At 35.8% G+C, this 23051-nt stretch overlaps 1 protein-coding gene across 1 annotated transcript; it reads left to right on the top strand.

Moving 5' to 3' along the window:
* Nucleotides 1-10148: 10148 nt before the first annotated feature.
* Nucleotides 10149-21947, top strand: LOC100890414 (folylpolyglutamate synthase, mitochondrial). The gene is made up of 12 exons (XM_030972762.1): nt 10149-10394; nt 13087-13209; nt 13858-13976; nt 14754-14955; nt 15497-15558; nt 16335-16437; nt 16823-16900; nt 17510-17672; nt 18079-18186; nt 18741-18967; nt 19513-19582; nt 20461-21947. The coding sequence occupies exons 1-12, from the start codon at nt 10314-10316 to the stop codon at nt 20811-20813; spliced, it is 1689 nt and encodes a 562-aa protein (XP_030828622.1). The 5' UTR covers nt 10149-10313; the 3' UTR covers nt 20814-21947.
* The last annotated feature ends 1104 nt before the right edge of the window (nt 21948-23051 follow it).

Raw genomic sequence — 23051 nt, 5'->3', positions numbered from 1 at the left:
AATTTAGTAGCCTCCAGATGGCGTTAAACATAAATATAATCAATCTACTTGATCGACTTAATAAAATGAATTCATATCCATCACTGAAACACTCTGGCCCGAATTCACAAAGCAAGGTTTGAGCTCAGACCAAGGTTTGAGCTCAAACCTCCTTTTGTTTCGCCAATCCTCCTTTTGTTCTTTACAAACCAGGTTTGTAAAGAACGCGTAAAACGCGTCATATGACGTACGAAAACCAAGGTTTGTCGACAAACCTTCTTTGTGAATTCGGGCCTCTAAGTCCTCAAAAATATATTAGCTATAGAAAGTACGTGTACAAAATTTGATATACAAATGTACATGTAGATAATTTGATGACATTAGACAAAATCCATTACTTATTGTATTTGTGGACAAAATAGTATCTCATTTGACAACGTACGTTTTAGTCGATACTTATAGCGAATATATATTCCAATCTTGAAGTCCCTCTCCTATCCCTTCACCTCAATCTTGCATTACACTTTGCGCTACCATTTTGAAAATGTATAAAATATAAAATATTTGATTTGTTGAATCACATCAAACAGGCAAGTGAAGAGAAAGACCTTCTTCTAAACACCAAAAAGACAAAAATAATGGTTGTCGATAGAGATAATAAAAGGGAGTTTTCGCAAACTCATTGCGGACAGAGAATCTGCGGTTCGTGTGCAAAATCGAGAAGCTACTAAACAGCATGGTGACCGCTGAGGTACTGAAATCCAGAACGGGTTTTGGCCAAATCTACGGGCGTTCTCAATGACGCCCGAAGTGAATAAACAGCCAATCAGCGAGCTTGTACCAAAGATGGTGATGGGAATTTCGTCGGGTAATAGCGGAGGGTGACGAATTTCAACGCGCAGTGGCGGATCTAGCTTTTTGTTACGGGGGGGGGGGGCAGTGAGCACTACATTTTGTTTCATTTGAAAAAAAGTGCCAACCAATATTTCGAGGGGGGGGGGTAGAAAGAGCACCGCCCAAAGGGAAATTTGAACCCCTAACCCCCCCCCCCCCTAGATCCGCCCGTGACACGAACGGCCCTTCGGTAAGTTTTTTTTTTCCGATTATTGTTTCTACACCATAACAACATGAATATGGATATAACATGAATTGTTTTAAAACTTGATGACAAATTCTTGAAATTTGGTAAAAAGTTGTGCTAGTCGTGTAGTCCCGTCTGTACTGTATTGCATGGCAGGGAATAGGCCATTTTCGTAATGTAATCAAATTTAATACATAAGTCTTTGTGAAGTTCATCAATACAAATTATTTCATTCACCTGTCTAGGATTCGCAATAGTCAGAATGCAAACTGCATGTATTAATAAGTGTGGCAACAACTAATGTATGCAGATTGGATTCTGTCTATTTAAATACTATTATTATTATCAGGTGAATGAAATAGTTTGTATCGGGGCGTCATTGAGAACGCCCGTAGATTTGGCCAAAACCCGTTCTGGATTTCAGTAATTCAGCGGTCACCCAGCTGGTACTATAGTAGCTTCTAAATTTTGCACACGAACCGCAGATTATCTGTCCGCAATGAGTTTGCGAAAACTCGCTAATATCTCGTTCGAAGCAGGAGTAGCAACCAGGAGATGCTTACTTTATTAGACTTTCAGAGTATCAAGTTCATATTTGTTCTTGATTAGATGTTTCCTGTTTTGCTGGTCCAATATCAATACACAACCATCCCGTGTCCATGATGATTTTACTTTTGTTGTTGTTGATACTTGGACATATTTGAGTAGTTCCTGATTTCTCCTCGTAAGATCCTCTTGGATTGATTTTCTGGTACCAGCTAATTTACGTCGGGCACTGATTGATGCCTTATCCTTTTCCATTCCCCTGGTTTACAATACTGTGCGTCCCAGATAAAACGAAACCAAGAATTATCGATGTTTTATCATAACTTAATCACATTTATAATTAATAAATGACACATATTTGGAAAGCGTAGATCCTCCTCCTTCATTTGATGCAACTCATAATAATGCATATTTCACGCATGAGTGATTAAAATCAATTCGAAGAGAGGAAACCGAAAAGTCGTTTGGCGAGCGGTATCTGAATTTCAAAGAGAAAATCACATTTCTAGAAAGTTGAGTTTCTGCCCTTTCATATACACCTCATTCAGGACAAATGAGCTAGGAAAAACAAAGTTCTGTTTGTTTGAAGTAGAGCTTGCATTTTCCATTATATTTCACGCATGAGTGATTAAAATCAATTCGAAGAGAGGAAACCGAAAAGTCGTTTGGCGAGCGGTATCTGAATTTCAAAGAGAAAATCACATTTCTAGAAAGTTGAGTTTCTGCCCTTTCTTATGACACCTCATTCAGGACAAATGAGCTAGGAAAAACAAAGTTCTGTTTGTTTGAAGTAGTGCTTGCATTTCCATTATTTGATTAAATGAATTTGTTTTCACTGGCTGCCTGCCGTATCAACAAACGAAATTAACAAAAGACTTAACTCCGTTTCGTTGACAATCAGCCGTAGACGAAATACTTCATGCATGGCTGATTGTCAACGAAACGGAGTTAAGTCTTTTGTCAATTCTGCTTTTTGCTACGGCAGGCAGCCAGTGAAAACGAATTTGTTTGCTAAAGTACGAGCCGAGTTCCCCTTTTCACCTCTGATAATATCCCTTCTAACAATGATACGTGCCCCTTTCCCTTTCAAATAAGGAACCTATCCCCTCTTTATAAATGCCCCTTTTCACCTCTTATAAATGCCTCTATCAAAATTAGATGATGGCCCCTTTACCGTGGACAAATTTCCTATTTTTATAAGTGCCTTTTTTTCATTGTTGAAGGCCCCTTTTCCGTCGACAAATTTCCTATTTTTATAAGTGCCCTTTTTTCATTCCTGGTGTGTGCCTCTTTTTGAAGGCGTAAGAAGTGCCCCATTTTCACCTCTGCTAATTACTCTTTGTACTTTGAAACGAGATTTTATTTTCTGATAATTGTCTCCTTTTCCTCTCATCATTAAACGCGCCCCTAATTTAAAGCGACTAAGAGCACCTCCCCCTATTAAAAGCTCGTTCGCTACGCTCTTTCGCATTTATAAATGATATACTTATGTTACAATATCAAAGGTGTTTTCAGTCTTCCGTTATGAGAATGTGAATATCACCCCATCAGGATCTGGTCTTTTCCTCTTACTAAGATGTATTTCTTTGCACTGTGACCTCACAAATCTTGTTATTTTTAAAATCCTCGCTCACTTCGCTCGCTCACAAATTAATTTGAGGACCATCACACCCAACTGCAAAGTATGATGCTTAAGCAATATATTGTACTGTATAGAAATTGAAACAAATATTGAAATCATCCCTGATAATGTAATCACAATATAGGGGTATAATTATATCAACGTCTAAAAACATTGTATATTTTTTATTTGAGATTTCCATTTGAAGATGCCCTTTATTCTCCAGGAAATTCCCTTTTTTCTTGGTGCCCCCATCCCCTCCCACTTTGAAAGTCGCTTGGCCGCCCCTGGCCAAAATGATGCATTTCCCGCCCTTGATCGCATATGACTCGAAGAAAACTCTTATCACCCGTTAGAAGATCTTGATAACTCTTTGGTAGATCGGAACAAGTCGTACACATGTCATCGAAACGCATACCGAGCTCGCGTGACTCGTAATGCGTTCGGTTCACTCGTACATCCATCGTAGGAAACTCGATAATGCGTCGTATGATAATTCATGCAAATACCATACAAATTAGTAAATTTCAAGCGAGTTCACGCGAGTTTACGCGAGTTCATTCTGGCGCCAGCTCGCCACAACTCGAGGCTCCAACTCGGCTAATAAAGTGGGAGCCCTGCTTTACGTAACTGCTGCTGACAAGTGGTCAAGGAGCAGGTGGCAGGTGGTTCTATAACGAATTGTTTTATTCACTATTAGAATCGATCAAACTAACCAACAAGAAATTACGCCCATGCAGGTCATGCTGTAATCAAATGTCTGTGTAAGTTATAGTGGAAACTTTATTAGAGATCAAGTGTCAGGTAGCAGGTGGTGTGGAATACTTATGTCAGATTTGCAGGTTCACTTTATCAATCAATCGTAGAGTTAGGCTTGTACTGTCTTGAAGATATGTTATCTTCTGATATCTTCTGATTAATTTGTTTTTTTCTTTTTTATTCGGCCAAAATTAAAAAGAAACACATGTATTTCAAATATATGATTATCATAATACAAAATGATGGCAAATATAGTATGATTAGAAACCGAAAATTATGGATAAAAAACAAAACAAAGACAAAAACAACATAAACAGGTTACTATATCATCCCAATTCTAACACATTCCATTTGTTTGCGAAATCTATGCATGGATCTATCCTTATAACGAATATTTTTTCTGTAAGGTATGTTTGGTTTAATTAAATAAGAAATAAGAGAAAAGGAAGGAGTATCTCAAGAGAACTACTTAAATATAATGTTTTCTTTGCAATGATAATACAATGATTCAATAGAGCATGCTGTTTGTCTTGTATTCCAAACAAGATCTCCTCGTCTGACAATTGTAACCTTTCTTTATTAAATCTAGTATGCCACCATCTTAAAAAATCGTTCAAGTAATCTCGTGTATATAAACATTCTACAAACAGATGTTCAATCGTTTCTGGCTCTTTTTTACAAAAAGAACGCATATCATTGTCGATCACTTTCATTTTTTCAGCTTTGCATTTACCAGTAACCATCGTGTGTTTATTTTATATCGGAATAATCTAGTTCTTGTATCAGGAATAATTCTACAAGGTAATTCATATATAAAAATCAAAATGTTCTTCATTTATTTTATATTTTGATCTCCAGTAGGTTTCTGAAGTAGCCTTTTGATATTTGTTTTCTTTTCGTACCACATTGATCATCTTTGTTGTCAATTTTGATATATAAATTTGTCTATTACGAAATTTATTACAAGTATCCAGCTGTTTTGATGAATGCCTACTTTCGATACACTGAGCTTTTTTTACCTCTGTGGAATGGCAGAAACGACTGAGCGCCCAAAAAGATAATTTTTAAAACCAATCTGTTGCCACATGGCAAAAACAATTAATTCTCCATTTTCATCAAACAAATCTTCTATATACCATATACTAATATCAAATAATTCTTTTACAAGGCAACTGTTACCAGCTATTCTTATTTGTCTATTGTTCCATATAATACTTTCTTGGGAAAGTCGATTATTATTTAAGTTCTCTAGAGTCAAAATATGCATATAAAACCTCTTTATAAAATGTAGGTAAATGTTTTAAATTTGAAAAATCTTTTTTGTCAAAGTTGCAATAAAGTAAAAATTGTCCAACCATATTTTCTCGTAAAGTGATCAAAAAATATTTCCATGAAGAATACTCTTCTTCAAAACGTCTTACTATCCATTTTATTCTTAGCGCCTTAAACATTGAATGAATGTCTATCATATTCAGACCCCCTTTAGAATACGGAGCAATCAATGACGACTTTTTAATATAATTCCTTTTTCCGTTCCATAAAAATACATGTATAGTTTTTTCCAGTTCTTCCATCACATATTCAGGGACAGGTAAAAATGATGCACAAAAAATTAATTTTGACAATGCAAAAGTTTTTAAAATTTGTATTTTTCCTATTAAGGTAAGATTTCTTTTTATCCATACATTTAACAATATCATTTATCTAAATTAAGTTTTAAAGCTGCATCGGTGTCATAAGAGAAACAAATTCCAAGACCCTTTATAGGTTTTTTCGACCATTCAAACTCAAAGTATTCATCCTGTGAATCTCTATATTAGCCCAACCACATAGCTTTACTCTTATCTTTGCTGATTTTTAAGCCAGAAAATGAAGAAAATTTACATAAACGGGTAGCAAAAACTTTCGATACAATTTTAATATCAGCATTGAGTAGTGATATTGGTCTCCAATTTTCTAGGTATTGTTCATCTTTTCCTTCTTTACTGATCAGAGTGATAATTGCTTGTTTTTGCGAAGTTGTAAATTCTCCTCTTTCCAAACTTATACTCACTGATTCTAAATGGATATCTTCTAACATGTTCCAAAATGTTCTGTAAAATTCTACAGGAAGGCCATCATCCAGGGCTTTAATTTGCAGTCATACTATACATTCCTTCCTTAATTTCTTTCTTATTTAATGGTTTATCAAGAATATTTCTCTCTAACTCATTTAGAGAAGGTGTACATAGATTTTGCAAGAATTTCTTGGCCTCATAATTTGCACCATCATTCAACCTTGACTTATACAATTTCAGTTAAAACTCTTAAAACTGTAATCTGTGTTTTCAAAATATCTTGCTGATTTGTAATCAACTTATTTGTATCTTTTTTTCATAATAGAATGACATTAATTATTCACTTGGTTTCTTCTTTCCAAACCTAAAAGATATTCGTTACTCTTTTCTCCCTTTTCATACCACCTACACCTTGCTCTTACCATAACACGTTTTAATTTTTAATTTTCAATTCTAATAATTTCTTCTTTTATGTTTTCTACTTCTTGAACTTTATATGTACTATTCAAAACCGTTCATTCCTTCCGTTAACTTCAAGTCGTTCCCGGAGATCAATTTCGATTTTACAAGTTTCTTTATTTTTTTCCTTTGAATATTTGGTTGTAAATAACTTGACTTGATATTTCATCCAATCCCATTTTATTTTAGGATCCATATTAAGTAATCTATTTTCCATCTTTGGATATTTTCTTTCAATGTCTTAACATAAAGGTCAGGGAAGTGTTTAACTTCCAGTATTCTTTTCCTCTGGATATTTCACTCAACTTAATTGTCATATGTATAGCAGAATGATCTGTTCGTAGAGCAGAAGTTATCCCTGTTTTTTTTTAACTTTTAGTTTAAGATCATTATGTATTGAGAAATAATCAAGCCTACTCTGTACAAAAGGCTGGATTTGCCTCCAAGTGTAACGGGATTCATTTATATTCATAGTGCGCCAAATATCAATCAAATCAAAATTTAACATAATATCTTCAATCTTTCCACAACATTTTTTTTGATTAATTTTTTCGCTCCCATTTTATCTACTTTAGGGTCTACACAGTTAAAATTTTTGTGAACAAGTTGTTTAAAAGTTTAAACAACTCTTGATTAACGGGTGACCTGATCTAAGAGTTGTTTAAAATGTTAAGCAACTCGAGTTGTTTAAAGTTTAAACACTAAGTTGATCAACATTTTGAACAACTTGTTTAAAATCACAATTTAAACAACCGGTGTTGTTTAGAGACGGTTGTTTAAAACGGAGCTGTTGTTCAGTGGAGGTTGTTTACACCAACTGGGTTGTTTAAAGAAAGTTGTTTAAAACGGAGCTGTTGTTCAGTGGGGGTTGTTTACACCAACTGGGTTGTTTAAAGGAAGTTGGTTAAAAAGGAGCTGTTGTTCAGTGGGGGTTGTTTACACCAACTGGGTTGCTTAAAGAAAGTTGTTTAAAATGGAGCTGTTGTTCAGTTGGGGTTGTTTAAACCAACTGGGTTGTTTAAAGAAAGTTGTTTAAAAAGGAGCTGTTGTTCAGTGGGGGTTGTTTACAACAAAAGGGTTGTATAATGGGGTATAATTTGGGTTTGATACTCTGAATAAGTGCACCACTACTTCTGGGTCTCTATATAGGTATATGAAGACTAGGGTCATTCTGCAATTCATGAATTAGCGCCAAAACAGTGCCCATTTTGCATGAGCGCGCATGCACGCACGTATAAACTGCATATATAAGGATGCATGCAATCTCTATGGCAAGGAATTTAGCACACGTTATAACCGAGTGCGCGATCAGTGCCGCACTGCATGACGCGACGATTTTAAGTCTACCAATATTCTGACATTTGCGTACAGATACCGAAAATTTTAACTGTGAACTTACGCTATAAGTTAAAAACTTCAAAGTGGTTAATAGAAAAGTGATTTCAATTAAGCCATTGAATCCCCAGTCACTTAGAAGCGCGTCGGTAGCTTGGTCGGCCATGATGTTGTGTTGTGGGTTGGAAAGTAATAACTATTAAGCTAAATAAATGTAAGTATAGAGACAAACAAGATGGAGCCTGCAGAAACACGTGTGGTTGCTTTGGTAGTTTGATCCAGACTCAATGTCCATGTGCTTTTACATATGTATCAATCTGTGTAGTCAACAAAAGGCCCTTGCATACACTTGCATTGTGTGTATGCATCTAATATGAATAACAATGAGCTGTGCCTTAACAGCTGCACTGCATTTCTAAGTGGCATGTCAATTTCAATTGCATGTTAGTTTCAAGGAACCTGTTTCTAAACATAACAATGTGAAATAAAGCCTTTAGCCAACACACACTTAACTGGCACGAGACACATGACGTCATATGTAAACAACATTGTCTAAAAGCTCTCGTATAGTAAATATAGCAGTCATTAAATTTTAAACAACGAGGCCCGAATTCACAAAGCAAGGTTTGAGCTCAGACCAAGGTTTGAGCTCAAACCTCCTTTTGTTTCGCCAAACTTCCCTTTGTTATTTACAAACCAGGTTTGTAAATAACAAAAGGAGGTTTGGCGAAACAAAAGGAGGTTTGAGGTCAAACCTTGGTCTGAGCTCAAACCTTGCTTTGTGAATTCGGGCCCGAATGTTTAACAAAATTACTTCTGTTTCGAGCAACATTGTTTACGATTTGATCAACTGTTGTTTAAGATAGTGTACAACTGTAAGTGAACATCACTTTTTTAAACAGCGTTTTTACTGTGTAGGACGCAATAATAATCACCTCCAATTACTATACGTTCTTCACTATTCCATTCCTTTTGCACAACATTCAATAAATCTTTGTATTTGCAAATTTTCTATATTAGGCTCCAACTCAGCTATATAGGTGCCCTGCTTTACGGAACTGCTGCTGACAAGTGGTCAAGAAGCAGGTGACAGGTGGTTCTATAACGAATTGCTTTATTCAATGTTAAAATCGATCAAACTAACGAGAACGAAATTACGCCCATGTCTATGTAAGTCCGTGGAAACTTTTTATTAGAGATCTAGGGTCAAGTACCAGGTGGTGTGGAATACTTATTCAGACTTGCAGGTTCACTTTATCAATTAATCGTAGAGCTAGGCTTGTACTGTCTTGAAAACTTCGAGAAGATATTTTATCTTCTGCTTAAATATTGCAGGATGTTGAATAGTTGGTAATTTTGAAATTCTTTGAAAATCTTTTTTTTTTATAAAGATGAAATCCAACGCTTTCATACACATTATGTTTTGTTGGAAGCTCGTACTATCTTTGAATGCCTTTTCATCACTTTATATTACGAAAAAATTGTTTTGTTCGCTACTGTATTGCTTGCTTATCTAAATAAAAAAGTTTCTACGACTTGTTAACTGCCCAGAATACATATGTCTTCCTGTAGTATCTATTCACTTTTGCAGAAAATTTGTTAAACATAGCATTAGTACTTTTTGTTTCATTAACACGTCTTTAGGGATGACCACTTTAAAAGCCCACTGATTTTCAAAGAGACTGTACCTTAATTTCAAGGACCGAAAATAAAACAATCCTTCTTGATCATTGGAGGGGGGGGGGGTGGGTGGTAAAAAGGGGACCTAAAAAGTTGACTAAGAAAATTCCATTGTGACTTCACTACGTGAAAGATCGTAGACGAAATATAAAAGTAAAGTAGATCACTTGTGACGAGATAAGGAGAGAACCAGGGGCTAATTCCAGTCAACTACCCCCTATGACAGGCCTTCAACTGGCGGCGCGCGACTGTTGCAACAACAAAACAAAAAAGAACAGGGAGTGGTACTAAAACAGAAGGCTAGGAGCCGAGGGTTGTGGAACGGCATGATCGCCAAAGTCAAACGATATGGCACTTAGAAAGAGAGAGAAATCCACCAGCTTCAGGGGGCTATGCCCCCTGCTACCCCCCGTTAGGGCTTCGCCCCACGACCCCACCTATTTTCGGCTTGGTCGCTACGCTCCCTCGCAGCACAGTCAACCATACAGGGTGGCACTTCAACTACAAATTATTTTTGTTTTGGCACTTCTAATAAACTAGATAAAAGGCCAGCAGCTAGGACACATATCCTAGATAGAGAGAGAAAGTCATATACGCATGCGTGCTTACGGACGAGTGTGATTGGCAGTGAACAATTCTTAATCGTGCAGCTTACCAGTATATAAATGGTGTAGAATTGGAGGAATACTCTCCTTGGTGGTTGTTCAGTTAAGACATAACATCGCTAAAAAACAGAGAGGCTTGAAGGACAAAAGATTTTGCTTGACAATCAAAATTGAATTTTGAAAGTGCAGCCATGGACTCGAGAGTTGATGTAGGAAATGCGGGACGAGAAGCAGGATTGAGTGACACTCCAATTGGAGAGGAACTTTATCAGGTGAGGTGACATTTTAAGAATATGAGAAGTTATTTAGTTTTTTTTTTTCAATTTCATTTCATTTACTTTTTATTTCATATCTGTTTAAAACTTTTATTTACAATATAAATATCATTGAATTAAATATCGACTAACTATTTTCAAAATTCCGATTGAAAACATAAATTTAAATGTTTTATTCTATATGGTACATTAAGTCAGATAATTAGATAGTATTCCAGCCAAACATAAGAAAGGGCTCTAGAAAGGGCATGTGTGTGTGTGTGTGTGTGTTTGTGTGTGCGTGGCTTTAATACAACTTTTTGAGTTAGATGAAATTAAAGATTTAGAATGGTGAGATATATTTGTTGGGTTGGTAGGAAGTTCATGTAAAATAAAAATGTGTAATACTATCATTTTCATGGTGAAGTATGTTACATTTATATCAAAATCGGGGGGGGGGGGCGAGTACCAACTTTAGAAAAGATGAAAAAAAAATTAAGTATAGGGATGAGGAAAAGAAAATAGCAATTAAAATGGGAAAGCTGGGATCACATTTCTGAGTTAGATGAATTTAAAGATTTAGAATGGTGAGATATATCTGTTGGGTTGGTAGGAAGTTCATATAGAATAAAAATGTGTAATACTATCATTTTCATGGTGAAGTATGTTACATTTATGTCAAGATCGGGGGGGGGGCGAGTAACAACTTTAGAAAAATATTTAAGTATAGGGACGAGGAAAAGAAAATAGCAATTAAAATGGGAAAGCTGGGATCACATTTCATAAAGTGGGAGCAGCTTAAGATTAATTAAGATTGTTTTCTTCTTCTCCACCGTGAGCCTGTTAAAAGGGTTTATACTCTATTTTGCGGCCTGGATAACTTATTTAGTATATTTTTCTTGAGTTAAGAATGTTAGCAGACATCCCCTGAATGAGTAGTGTGTGTGTGTGGGGGGGGGGGTGTGGGTGGGTGAGTATGTTTGTGTGATGGATGGGGGCAGGGAGGGGGCAGGATTGTTCCAGTAAAATTACCTCCAGATTTGTTTAAGTGTTTTTTTGTTGTATATAAGTGAATAACATTTACAATTGACATATTATGTTTAGGTAATTATACGTTTACTTTGTTGCTAAGTTATATATACTGCAAATAAGTTTGTGTTCAATTATGTTTATGTAAAAGCATCAATATTGAAAACGTTTATTTTATTCAATTGTATGTTATGGTTTGTATTGCACATTTGGAGAAATAAAACAAAATTGTTTAAATAAAAAAAAAGTGTGTGTGTGTGGGGGGGGGGGGGGGGAGTAATGAATGGCATCCATGCTATCCATCACTTTATCGAAAATCATACTAAATAATAACATAGGGGTAGATGCCACGCGAATTTTGATTAACTAAAACAGTCATTTTTGGCTCAAAATTTGAAAATCATGATTTTTTTATTGTGGACCAAGTATGTATGCTCTGATGAAGACCTTTCAATTGATATAATCTTCATTAGGAGTTTGAATTAATAAACCTGTTTGATATTTGAAAGTTGGATATTAAACACATACGTATAGTACAATAAAACATAAAACTGTGACTTACTCAAAATATCGGGTTATTAAAACTAGTCATATTTGACGGTTTTAAAACACAATAAAGCTGTACATTCAAATATTTTGTATTTGATTGAAACTATAATATATGTTGTCAAGCCACGCAGAAAAGTAATTTAATGCTTTTCGAAATGAGTCGATGTCTTTTACAAGATGCGCATTTTGAGTGGAAAACACTGTTCATGTTCATTTACGGTGTACATGTACCGTTTATCGCAATTCTTATAGGTATTAGCAATATTAGTTCATGGGCCAATAATTGAAAAGGCCCCATCCCCTTTGACACAATCTTAAATTAGAAATGCAATAGTATCAGTATAATATGCTTGCATTGACGCCTGTGTTTCTACGTGTCATACGAAAACGCCTCATTCGGACTATCCAGAGCAGTGGAGATAACTAGTCGGCCGAAAGAGAGGCCTAAAAAACAACCTGGAACGAACCCCCAAAATACGTTAATTAAACCTTTTTTTTTGAGATGGGCCTCCTCCCCTGGCGATGCGGTTTTCAATTTTTCGAGGGCCAAACGAAAATTAGTGCTTTTTTTTCTTCATCAGGAATTAGGCCGTGGGAATGCTGCGGCGGTCCTATAATCGCTATTGGCAGTAGATATTTAAGACCGCACGGCCGCCTCGGCAAATGTCACCTAGGCTTTAACATGAGTTAGTCTAATGCAAATAGGGCCTATGATACGGCCTTCGGTTTCTCAATGGGAGACGGACACGCCTTTATAGAAATAGAGAAAAGGTTGTCCCCCGTTATTTATAAACTGGTCAAGAAAATTGTCTAAATTTTGATTAAATTCTATTTTAAACAGGAAGAATGTGGGTAGTAAGATCAAACTTGGATTTGCATGTGTGACAAAGAGTGCTCTAACATGCGAAGTTCTAACCTTTGCAGCTCCGAACCTTTGAAACAATTAAACTTGTTATGAACCTTCGGAAAAACTACATGTTACCCTTAAATCTAGACTAAATTTACGTTTCGATGTTAATGTGCATGGGCAATAATGACAATGACGGTTTTGTTCATCATATATAATGGGGTACCGTCGTTAATCTTTCTTATCAGTGCATAATAAATTCTCCTTCTCGTTGTATTCTTGCAGCTATTTCTGAAGAAGCATCAAGAGCTAGCTAACGACTGGCAGGAGAATTGTCCAGATTTAGATGAACTCAGAAAATTCCGTATATCAGATAACAGAATCTCCTTAGAAAGGCTTGGAATTACGGTAAACTTACACATTGTCGGAATAAAGTATAATTACAATAATAAAGATTATAATCGAAAATTGGTTTCTGTTATTCAGGATGGATCCTAAGATACCTATTGTGACGCATAAATGTAATTGTCTAATTGAATGAAAAAAAGTTCTATAAAAATATAACACAATCGCAACTATTTTCGAAAAATCAAATCAAGGGCAGTTTTAATCCACTCATGTAGGTCCCATGGACATCAAGTTCGGATTACGTCATACGTCATAAAAAAATTCGAACGTTTCAATAGGAGACGCAAAAGGCCATTGGAATTACCGTAGGTTGATTTTTCAAAAGTCGTTGCGGCAATCTTGTTAGGCTGTTTCAAAGAAACGATTGTGTGTTTTCCAAAGTTTTATGATACAAAATTAGCCTTTTGTCAAAGAGTGAATAAATTACACATTAAGATCAGTATTATGAAAAGAACATTAGGAAAAACATTAAGAAACTTACTCCAAATACATATATCATTCAAATTTGCAGAACTTTCCCAAATTTTGGTCTGATATGAGACTTTCATATTATAAAAAAAAAATGTAAAAATGCTCCTTTTAATACACCTCATCATATAGAAACAACGTGAGATAAATAGTATATTCCCTTATCTATGTATTATTTAGAGAAAAGATTTAGACTCGTTATCGTGCATCCATGTGGCGGGTACTAAGGGAAAGGGATCGACATGTGCTATGACAGAAAGGATATTAAGGACATACGGCTACAAGACAGGCATCATAAGGTATATATAAGCATTTATTTCATAATCAAAATAGACAGTGGTACAAATAAATCATTACTGTACAGAAATTTATATCACAATAAAGCAAACATAGCCCAGGACAATGGACATATAAACATAAAACACACAGGTTTTTTTTGTACAGATATGATACATAGTTCAATGAGATGATATATATATGAGCTAATCAACATTTCAGAAAAATTAATTAACAAGAAATAAATAAGATATAGTTGGTGTTTTTGAGTTAGTATTTGAGATGTAGTTAATAGCGTTGAGAATAATTGATATCAATTGCTATAAACAAAAATTCACTTATACAATTATACCGTTCAGTCGTTCCGCTCCCTCATATACTCAGTCAGAATTAATGGGAAATATTTATATTTGCTAGGTGTTATGACGGTGATTCGACATTTACCCTGAGCTCAATACTTTAACTTTTGGTCCAGGGCAGGAGTGATTCTAGAAAGAAAGCAAGCAAATAAGAGATTGTGGGAGACTTGGGCTTTCTGTTGCGAGGGAGTGGAGCGACTGAAGTGCATAATTGTATTTGTGAATTTGTTTCATAGCAATGTTTATTGATTTGTTAAACAAAGTCATTTGTATTTTGTAAACGAAAGGCGAACTAGTATCAAGTACTATATGTGTTTAATCAACAAGTACCATTTCAGGCAAGATTCCTTTTGTTTCCACTTCTTATTTCGTATTTGTACCCTCTCAAAATGAACAAATATCATAAAAGCAGATTGTATGTTCATCTCTGTCCTTCTATAGTTCTCCCCCTCTATTAGAGATTCGTGAGCGAGTCCGTATCAATGGGGCACCAGTTTCCCGAGCAATGTATGGAAGATATGGAGTAGAATGCCTTGAACTGCTAGAGAAGAACAAAACGAAATTTGGTCACATATTCACACCCGTGACAGGTCCATATTCGATGTTCACATTCATTGCATACTACATTCTTGTCAAAGAAAAGGTAAGACCGCGGTCAAATTTTTTCCACATACTTCACTCGTATCGTTTTATGGTGTTAATGTTAATACTAATATAATATTGATTATGGAATGCATCGTTGCTCTAGAGAATTTTGTATTACAAAACAGCATCGGGGTCTTAAACGCTCGAAAATGAAGTGGAACATGAACATTGTTTGCAAGAGTGAACAAATTGACTTTGTTATTCCCGGTTCATTTATCCTGATTGAGGTGTCATATGAAAGGGCAGAAATTGAACTTTCTAGAAATATGATTTTCTCCCTGTAATTCAAATACCGCCCGCCAAATGACTTTTTGGTTTCCTCTCTTCAAATTGCTTTTAATCACTCATGCCTCAAATATGCATCATATAAGTTGCATCAAATGAAAGCGGAGGATCTAAGCTTTCCAAATATGTGTCATTTATTAATTATAATTGTGATTAAGTTATGATAAAACATCGATAGTTCTCGGTTTCATTTTTTCTGGGACGCACTGTAGACAGGATAAGGCAGTATTATACTACTAACTTGTCGTTCATAGGTAGATGTCGCTGTTGTGGAAGTAGGACTGGGAGGCGAATATGATTCAACCAACGTTCTTTGGTATGTACAAATACTAACAATATCGCAAAAACTTTAGAGAAATCAACTCCTGTGGGCAATTGTAATACCTTTTGTGTATTCCACAGAAATCATGTTCAGATTGTGTACGTTTTAACTATTGGAAATAAAACATTGATACAATTATTACAGGAACTTAATACATGTAGTAAGCAAATATAAACCGACTACGAGGGTAATGGTTCAAATAATCATTGCCGAGCCGAGGTGATCTCGGTTCAGTACACCGGTGTTAACAGTAATTATTGTTATTTATGAAGTTTAGTGGCAGGGGGCCTACAGTGGAAGCCGGCAGTAAGGAAAGGAGAAATGTTTTATGAGAACAACAAAATGTCTATTTATAACCGTTGTAAAATAGGAAGTTCATAACGGTAATTCAGAAGTCGCACTAACAAAATGATTTTTTTTTTCTTCACATTTTCGATCGCAAACGGGGAAGAAAAATCAAATTTCGGCGGGCGAAGGGAGACTCAACGTTGAGTTATAAGAGCCTCATCTTGCAGCGGTAATCCCTCATTTGTCAAAATCATACGTCTATCCGATGGCTGGATAGACATACAGTCGTATATGCGTATAGTTGTATAGTTGTACGGATAGTGGCCTGCTTGCCCCGCCATATACCTCGCCATATTGACCCCCAACTAGCTCTTAACACGACCTTTACCCTAGGGTAACTTGCCTCCGTCTGAACAAGACTATTGACGTTTCTCTCTCTTTCTCTCTCTCTCCTCTCTCATTTTACCAACTCCATTCCAAAGGTCTCCAACTGTGACTGGTGTTTCGTCTCTTGCCGTGGAACATGTCTCACAACTCGGCGACACCCTGGCTAAAATCTCCTGGCATAAATCAGGCATATTCAAGGTAAATCTATGAATCTAAAAATGAAACTTCTGCCTTAATTTGCACTTCACTTTTCGAAAGTAATAGTCCGTGATATTTCCTAAAAGCTATGTTGCAATACGCAATAGCCTTAATATTAAAAAAAAAAAAGAGGAAACAATGGGCCCACAAACACTGTGGTTGCCATAGATATAATATAAGAAACTGTGAGTCAAGGGGAGATAGGGTCTAATTCATGAATTGGAATGAAGAGGAAGCAGCAAGATAAAGATGAATACACATTAATAGAGAGGGACATTGCGTGATGCGTGATCCAAAAAAAATGGAGAGAAACGTAAGAAGTGAACATTTGAGAGAGAGAGATGGCTTTAAACTTCATCTTCGTTCAAAAAAACATATTTTTCAGGATGGTCGACCTGCTTTGACAGCGCCACAGCGAGAGGAAGCGATGACTGTGCTTGTACAACGGGCAAAGGAACGAAACGTAAGTCACAAGAGTTTAATGGTAATCAAAATGAACATGAGCGCCTAATTTTTATTTTAGTTACCGTATGTCCAGTCATGTCCAAACATATTAACCATATGTCCAAATATTTTAACCACATGTCCGGTAATGTAATGGTTATTACTAGCCAATTATACAATACTATGACATTTTTACCCCAGTTTCTTTAAGTTTTAAACACTGTCAAAAGTTCTCCGTTGCCATATAGTAAGTCCAAAAGTTGAAGTATATTGTACAAGGGCCATCAAGACCCAAGGCTTTATGGTTCTTAAAGGTACTGAAAGACTTTCAGAACAGCAAGTAGTCAGTTAATAACGCACAATGGATATGTTTTCGTTTAATAAGTGACCGTTGTCAGTGTCGTCAGTGACTTTAATCACTTCTAAGCTTATATCCATTACGAAATAAATTTGTTCATAAGGATATTTCTCTTGAACCTTCCATATTTTGAATTCTTTAATTGTATTTCGTCATTATTCAAATATTGCTGTGGAGCGTCTTAAACAATATGAAATATTTGGCAATCATTTTCGTGTTTTGCATATGCTCAACCAAATAGTTCAATGAAAATTTCTTCCTTCCATTTAGGCACCTTTGCGAGTTTGTCCTCCTTTAGGCGACTACGAATGCAATGGCGTCAGTGTCAAGTTAGGTCTTGCTGGAAAACATCAACGCATTAACGCAGCTTTGGCCGTTCAACTCACTAAAACGTGGCTCGATGAGAAAGCCCCAGGGAGAGTGCAATTCCAAGGTAATATTCAGGAGAGATACTCGTTATTAACCTTTTTTCTTCAGAGACGACATGGCAATATTTCAAAGCGAATAAATGTAGTCTATACGAGTCTCGTACTATGCACATTAAAGAAAAGAAGCGAAACACGTAACATAATTTATATCAATACTTGTAAACGTATGTAGGCCCCCCTAGACATAACAATAAATTTAAAGGATAGACATACTTGTATATTCAAATATATATATACTAGGGTTAGGAAAAATATTATGTTATTTTTCATATATTTCTATAGAATTTGTTTTAGTTTTATATTTGACACATATACATCCTTTTGAATACTAGGTATTGTGTTATTGGAGAGGTACTGTGGCCACATTTGTATGGAAACATAAAAAACATTGTACGTATTCTTTTCATATAGGACCACAAGATGTAGATATCAGCGGCAACTCAACAATTGGTGATAAACTTGACGATGGGAAAGTTCAGAGAGCGACGCCATTCGTTCTGCCAGACGAATTCTTACAAGGTAATTTTCGCTTAATGCCTCTGGCTAACGAGGCCACCTTGCAAATAGCGAATAGCAAAAAATAAGTAGGATGATAAAGTTCATGGGAAGTTAATCATAGTACATGCAGAGCAATGATATTGATTTTAATTGCACGGTAAAGTTACACACAGAAAGAATAGAATTACAACAGAAGCAAACAAATAATACCCAACACACACACACACACACACGCACGCATTGTATGGGTTGAATATAATACCAACATTATCTACAAATATTTATTTCTAAAGACATCTTCAAGTAATTTGATATACTCCAAAGTGTGACACATTTTTCGACAATACAGATATCAATAGAAATACATATGGAATTTGAGAAAAGTATTAAGGGATATTGCTTAGTGAAATAAATGAATAAACAGTTGCTGACGCTTATCAGCAAATGTCGTTATCAAATACTGTATTTAAAGCAAATGAAATACTATATTTATCTATTTAAGGCAGCATCGAAAGATAAGTCATTTACTTTGTTTAAGCTATATAATTAATTTGTCTTTTGAATATTGCTCTCAGGATTCGAGTTATCAAAGTGGCCAGGACGTAACCAAATAATCCGGAAAACCGGCGTGACTTACTACATCGATATTGCACATACCAAAAACAGCGTGGCCTTCTGTAAGAATTGGTTTGAAGAAGAGGCATCGAATGAGGCCAAGATGATCCCAGGAGTCATCAAAAAAGTCCTCATTTTCAATCTAGGCGGGGATAGAGACGGTTACACGATCCTACGACCTCTTGTGGTAAGTTTTCGTTTAATTTACCTTCATTCTACGTCATTAAAGTTGCAATGTTGTAATTGAGCTAAGGAAATAGCCAACGTTGTCTTCTGTTCATAAATTTTCACCTCACCTTCTATTTCAAGAGAACGTTCTGGGAGAGGTTTCCTAATGCTTTTCCTAATGCGTGATGAAGACAATTTTAGTTTGAAAAGAGAAAATGCAAACACAATCACATATTCAACACCACTATGTAATTAATGTAAATATAAATAAATTAAAAAGAACGAAATAGAGGAAAATATTTTGATGCGAACAGTTCGATGAAGAAAAAAAAAGTTAACAAGATTGTTTTTTTTAACTGTGTGTGACGAACAGAAGACACATTCATGTAAATTACATTTATTACATGCACATTTGTTATTGACACCTCCTTCCTGGTTGTTTTCAGTTAAGTATATTTCCTTTCTTTATATCTTTAATGGTTTTCAATGAAGTGATGTTACTTCTATCGGCCATTATTTCTTCTTTCATGCTGAAGAAATTATCCGATCTATTTTCTTCGTCAGGAATACGGGTTCGACGCTGTTGTGTTTTCAGTCATGCGAACCGTAGCATCTCAAGAAAATGAAGTGAGAGGTAAGTCACGTGATCGTAGCTAAAATTAACACTTCATGAATTTAAATCCTCATACGTTAAGGCTTTGCCATCTTGGAATTTAAATCAAAAAAAGATCGGGATGGATAAATCCCATCAAAAGTCCGGTGAGTAAAGTCAATGCGGGTCGACCTTTTTATTTTGTTATACGAGCCTTTTTTCAGCACCCCCCTTTCAGCAAAAGTCCGGTGTGTAAAGTCAATACGGGTAGACCTTTTGCTTTTGTTACGAGCCGGAGAGTTTTGGGGGGGGGGGGGGGTTCAAATACACATAAAAGCCCATAAACAATTTGTAATCAAATTTAAGGGACAAATCTTGTTTAGTGCCTCGTTATAAATGATTTCATTCACCTGTTACGAATGATTGTATTTGAATAGTTAGAATACGAATTGCATACATTCCGTGTTGTTAGGTAGACAAGCCATTTAAATAAATAGAATAACATATGGTACCCGAGCTCTAGTTCGTGCTACAGTTTTTGGTTTCAATATCACTTTATTTATAATTATAATTATCAACAAAAATTGAAGAACAAAATAGAAAGACCGCAGAAATTAGAGGAAAGCTTAAATCGTGCTACAGTTTTTGGTTTCAATATCACTTTATTTATAATTATAATTATCAACAAAAATTGAAGAACAAAATAGAAAGACCGCAGAAATTAGAGGAAAGCTTAAATCACGCCAAACGAATGACTTTGCAGCGCTGCTACACCATATCATTCTGAATGGAATACCATTGCATGATTTTATTATATAAACTTTTAGTTTAAAATCCTTGTCTATTGCCGAATCCTGCCACGTGAATGACCAGACTTTTCTTCCAGAATAATTTAGGGTTTTATTCTTAAATTTATTCAGATTACAAAACTATTCAGTTGCTAGATGATCAGCTGATGAAATGCCACCAGCATCTGGCAACCTTCAAGAAGCTCCATGGTGATATTTGCGACTCATTCCAAGATCAACCATGTCATCGTGACGTCATGCAAGCGCCAATCTTTAAAGTAACTCCTTCCGCTACAGAAGCAATTCAATGGGTTTTAGACTCTCGTATGTGTCTTGATGATAGGGAATCGATGGACTTGCCCGATGGTGAAGGATTCTTGCATAAAGCTGACCATCTTCAGGTTTTGGTCACTGGTAGTAATTTCCTTGCCGGATCGGTTATCCATGTTATCGAACCTAACATGTTCGATAAAGTAGAGTACTAAAGTTTATTTTCTTAGAATGTCTTGCCTGGTCAGACGTCTATATTTTAATTGTTTTTTGGTTAAAGGAAAAAAAAACGAATCACGCGATTTAATTTGTAAAAATAAAGTGCTTATTATTTTGTCAATACTGTATAACAAGCTTGGGTTTTCTCTGTAGGGCCATGCATAATGGTTTAAGGCATGGCCACACAGAGGAATTTTTCCTGTTGGGGGCCGGGGGAAAATGCAATGAATTTTTGACAATTTATTGCATTTTCTTCGTTTAGGGGGATTTGTGGGGGCGGCCGCGTACTCTAGCAAACACCGGGGCCCATAGTTTGAACCAGTATCTCGAAAAGAAGGCAGGGTTTATTGTTTTATATCCTCCATCAATTTTCTTTTGGGGGGAGCAGTCAATAGCACCTTTTGCAAAATAGTTTTTTTAATTTTTGATCACGTGAAGAGCTCTTGACCAATCAAAAACCAATACGTTGTTGATGCAGTAAATAATGTGGTATACATCCCCACCCACTACACCTTCTATAGGCGCATAGTTTCGGATGAGTACCTATAATGATAGAAAGGTATAAACAAGTTCTGAAACGTATATAGAGCAATTGAATTTTACCTGGCACCATGGATGAATTAGGGTGAGAAAATTAAAATGCCCAATGGAAAAGGGGCAATGTTTGGATTCATGAAGAAAACAAAAACATATTAAAGGTGCTTAGACATTTATAAAATTCTTGTTTTTGTTCTTAAATCAGAAACAGTAAAAAGATCAATGTATGCAATCAGTGGAGGATTTCACTCTGCCATGCGCTATTTTTTTGCTCATTAATCAATATACATCACCCATGTGCGAATATTGTGCTGTATATTTTAGGACGGATAGGTTGCGAAAAGCGTTTAGTTAAAATTCCCCTCATATGATTGATTTTGCTGACGAATTATGAAAGTTACCGGATAAGCTAATATATTATAGGTTACATTACTTGATTCTTTAAACATTAATAGGTAATGTATATTTAAACTCAGATAAATATCAATATGTTAGCGCTCACCTGATCAAAGTAGGCTTTAAAGATAAAGACCAGTTATAGTCATGCGATTGCATTGTGAAAGAAACATTGTGGAATCGATCAGAAAAGGTTGATCGTCTAGCATATAAGTATTGGTGTGTACTGCAAGGTTCTGGAATCATCAAAACGATAAGAAATTTGGCCCAGTCTTCGAAAAGTTATAAGCACTGTACACAGAGAGATGTATATGGGACTACGCACACGTGCGCGACACGTGCGTTTATCTCTCACAGTCCAATAGATAAACTAATTTACCAAATATATCAATTAGTAGGGGGTTTCCCGGCAAATTGTTATCATCATGTATTAGTCAAAACATATTCTTTCACATGATTGGTAATAAGAGCTTCCATTTCATTTTTTGAAATTGGGGCGTTTCCAATACTGGTCTTTACCTTTAACCAAACTTTTTACAATCGACCCACCGCACCTGTTATTAAGAGTTCATGAAAGTGGAGTGAGGTCATCGTTAAAATGATAATCAAATATTACGTCAAATATAGATGATGCAGGGTTATGGAAATAAAGATCAGTTAGTTCCTCTTTTCTCGGCTAGTAAGAGTATGTGACATTAAAGCCGTGCCGGGCGCTCGACTATTTAAGCGCTATGTGCATGACGAAACGAAAAATGCCCAAACCGGTTAATATAGTAAAAAAGTGACATCCCTCAAAATTCCGGTTACCAGGAAAATAATAAAATTTTGCTGCGATACCCATTGGTTTACGTGTTAAAATGTTCTTTGAGCGAGCGCGGACACCATACAGTGCTTTTTGCTAGCGATTCCCAACTGATCGAAAATTTCAGTCGATTTTCCGGCAAAGATAAACGGATAGTTTCTCAGATTTTGCGTGATGTTTTAATCAATCTTCACTCATTTAAAGGAGAAGGTAAGAAATCTTGAAAGTTTTTTGTGTCAATTTGGTATATAAAAGGGATATCGACTGCTTTAATATTCGAGGACTGGCTGTTTCTATACTGGTTCGCGGGAAAGTTGCATCCGCTCCTATCATGTGATAGGAGCGGATGCAACTTTCGTAGCAGTCGATATCTCTATATAATCTTCGTTTAAACTACTGGAGCTTCGGCTAAATTTGTAGCGACGTTATAATTAATAAAATGGACTTCAACTGTATTTCCGAGCCTGTTTCGTATTCATTTTGTTTCTGAACTCGTACT

Source organism: Strongylocentrotus purpuratus, unplaced genomic scaffold, assembly GCF_000002235.5.
Source record: "Strongylocentrotus purpuratus isolate Spur 01 unplaced genomic scaffold, Spur_5.0 spur5_scaffold_6, whole genome shotgun sequence".
Lineage (NCBI taxonomy): Eukaryota > Metazoa > Echinodermata > Echinoidea > Camarodonta > Strongylocentrotidae > Strongylocentrotus > Strongylocentrotus purpuratus.
The sequence above is the reverse complement of the archived record's forward strand: the minus strand, read 5'-3'. Positions and strand labels throughout refer to the sequence as shown.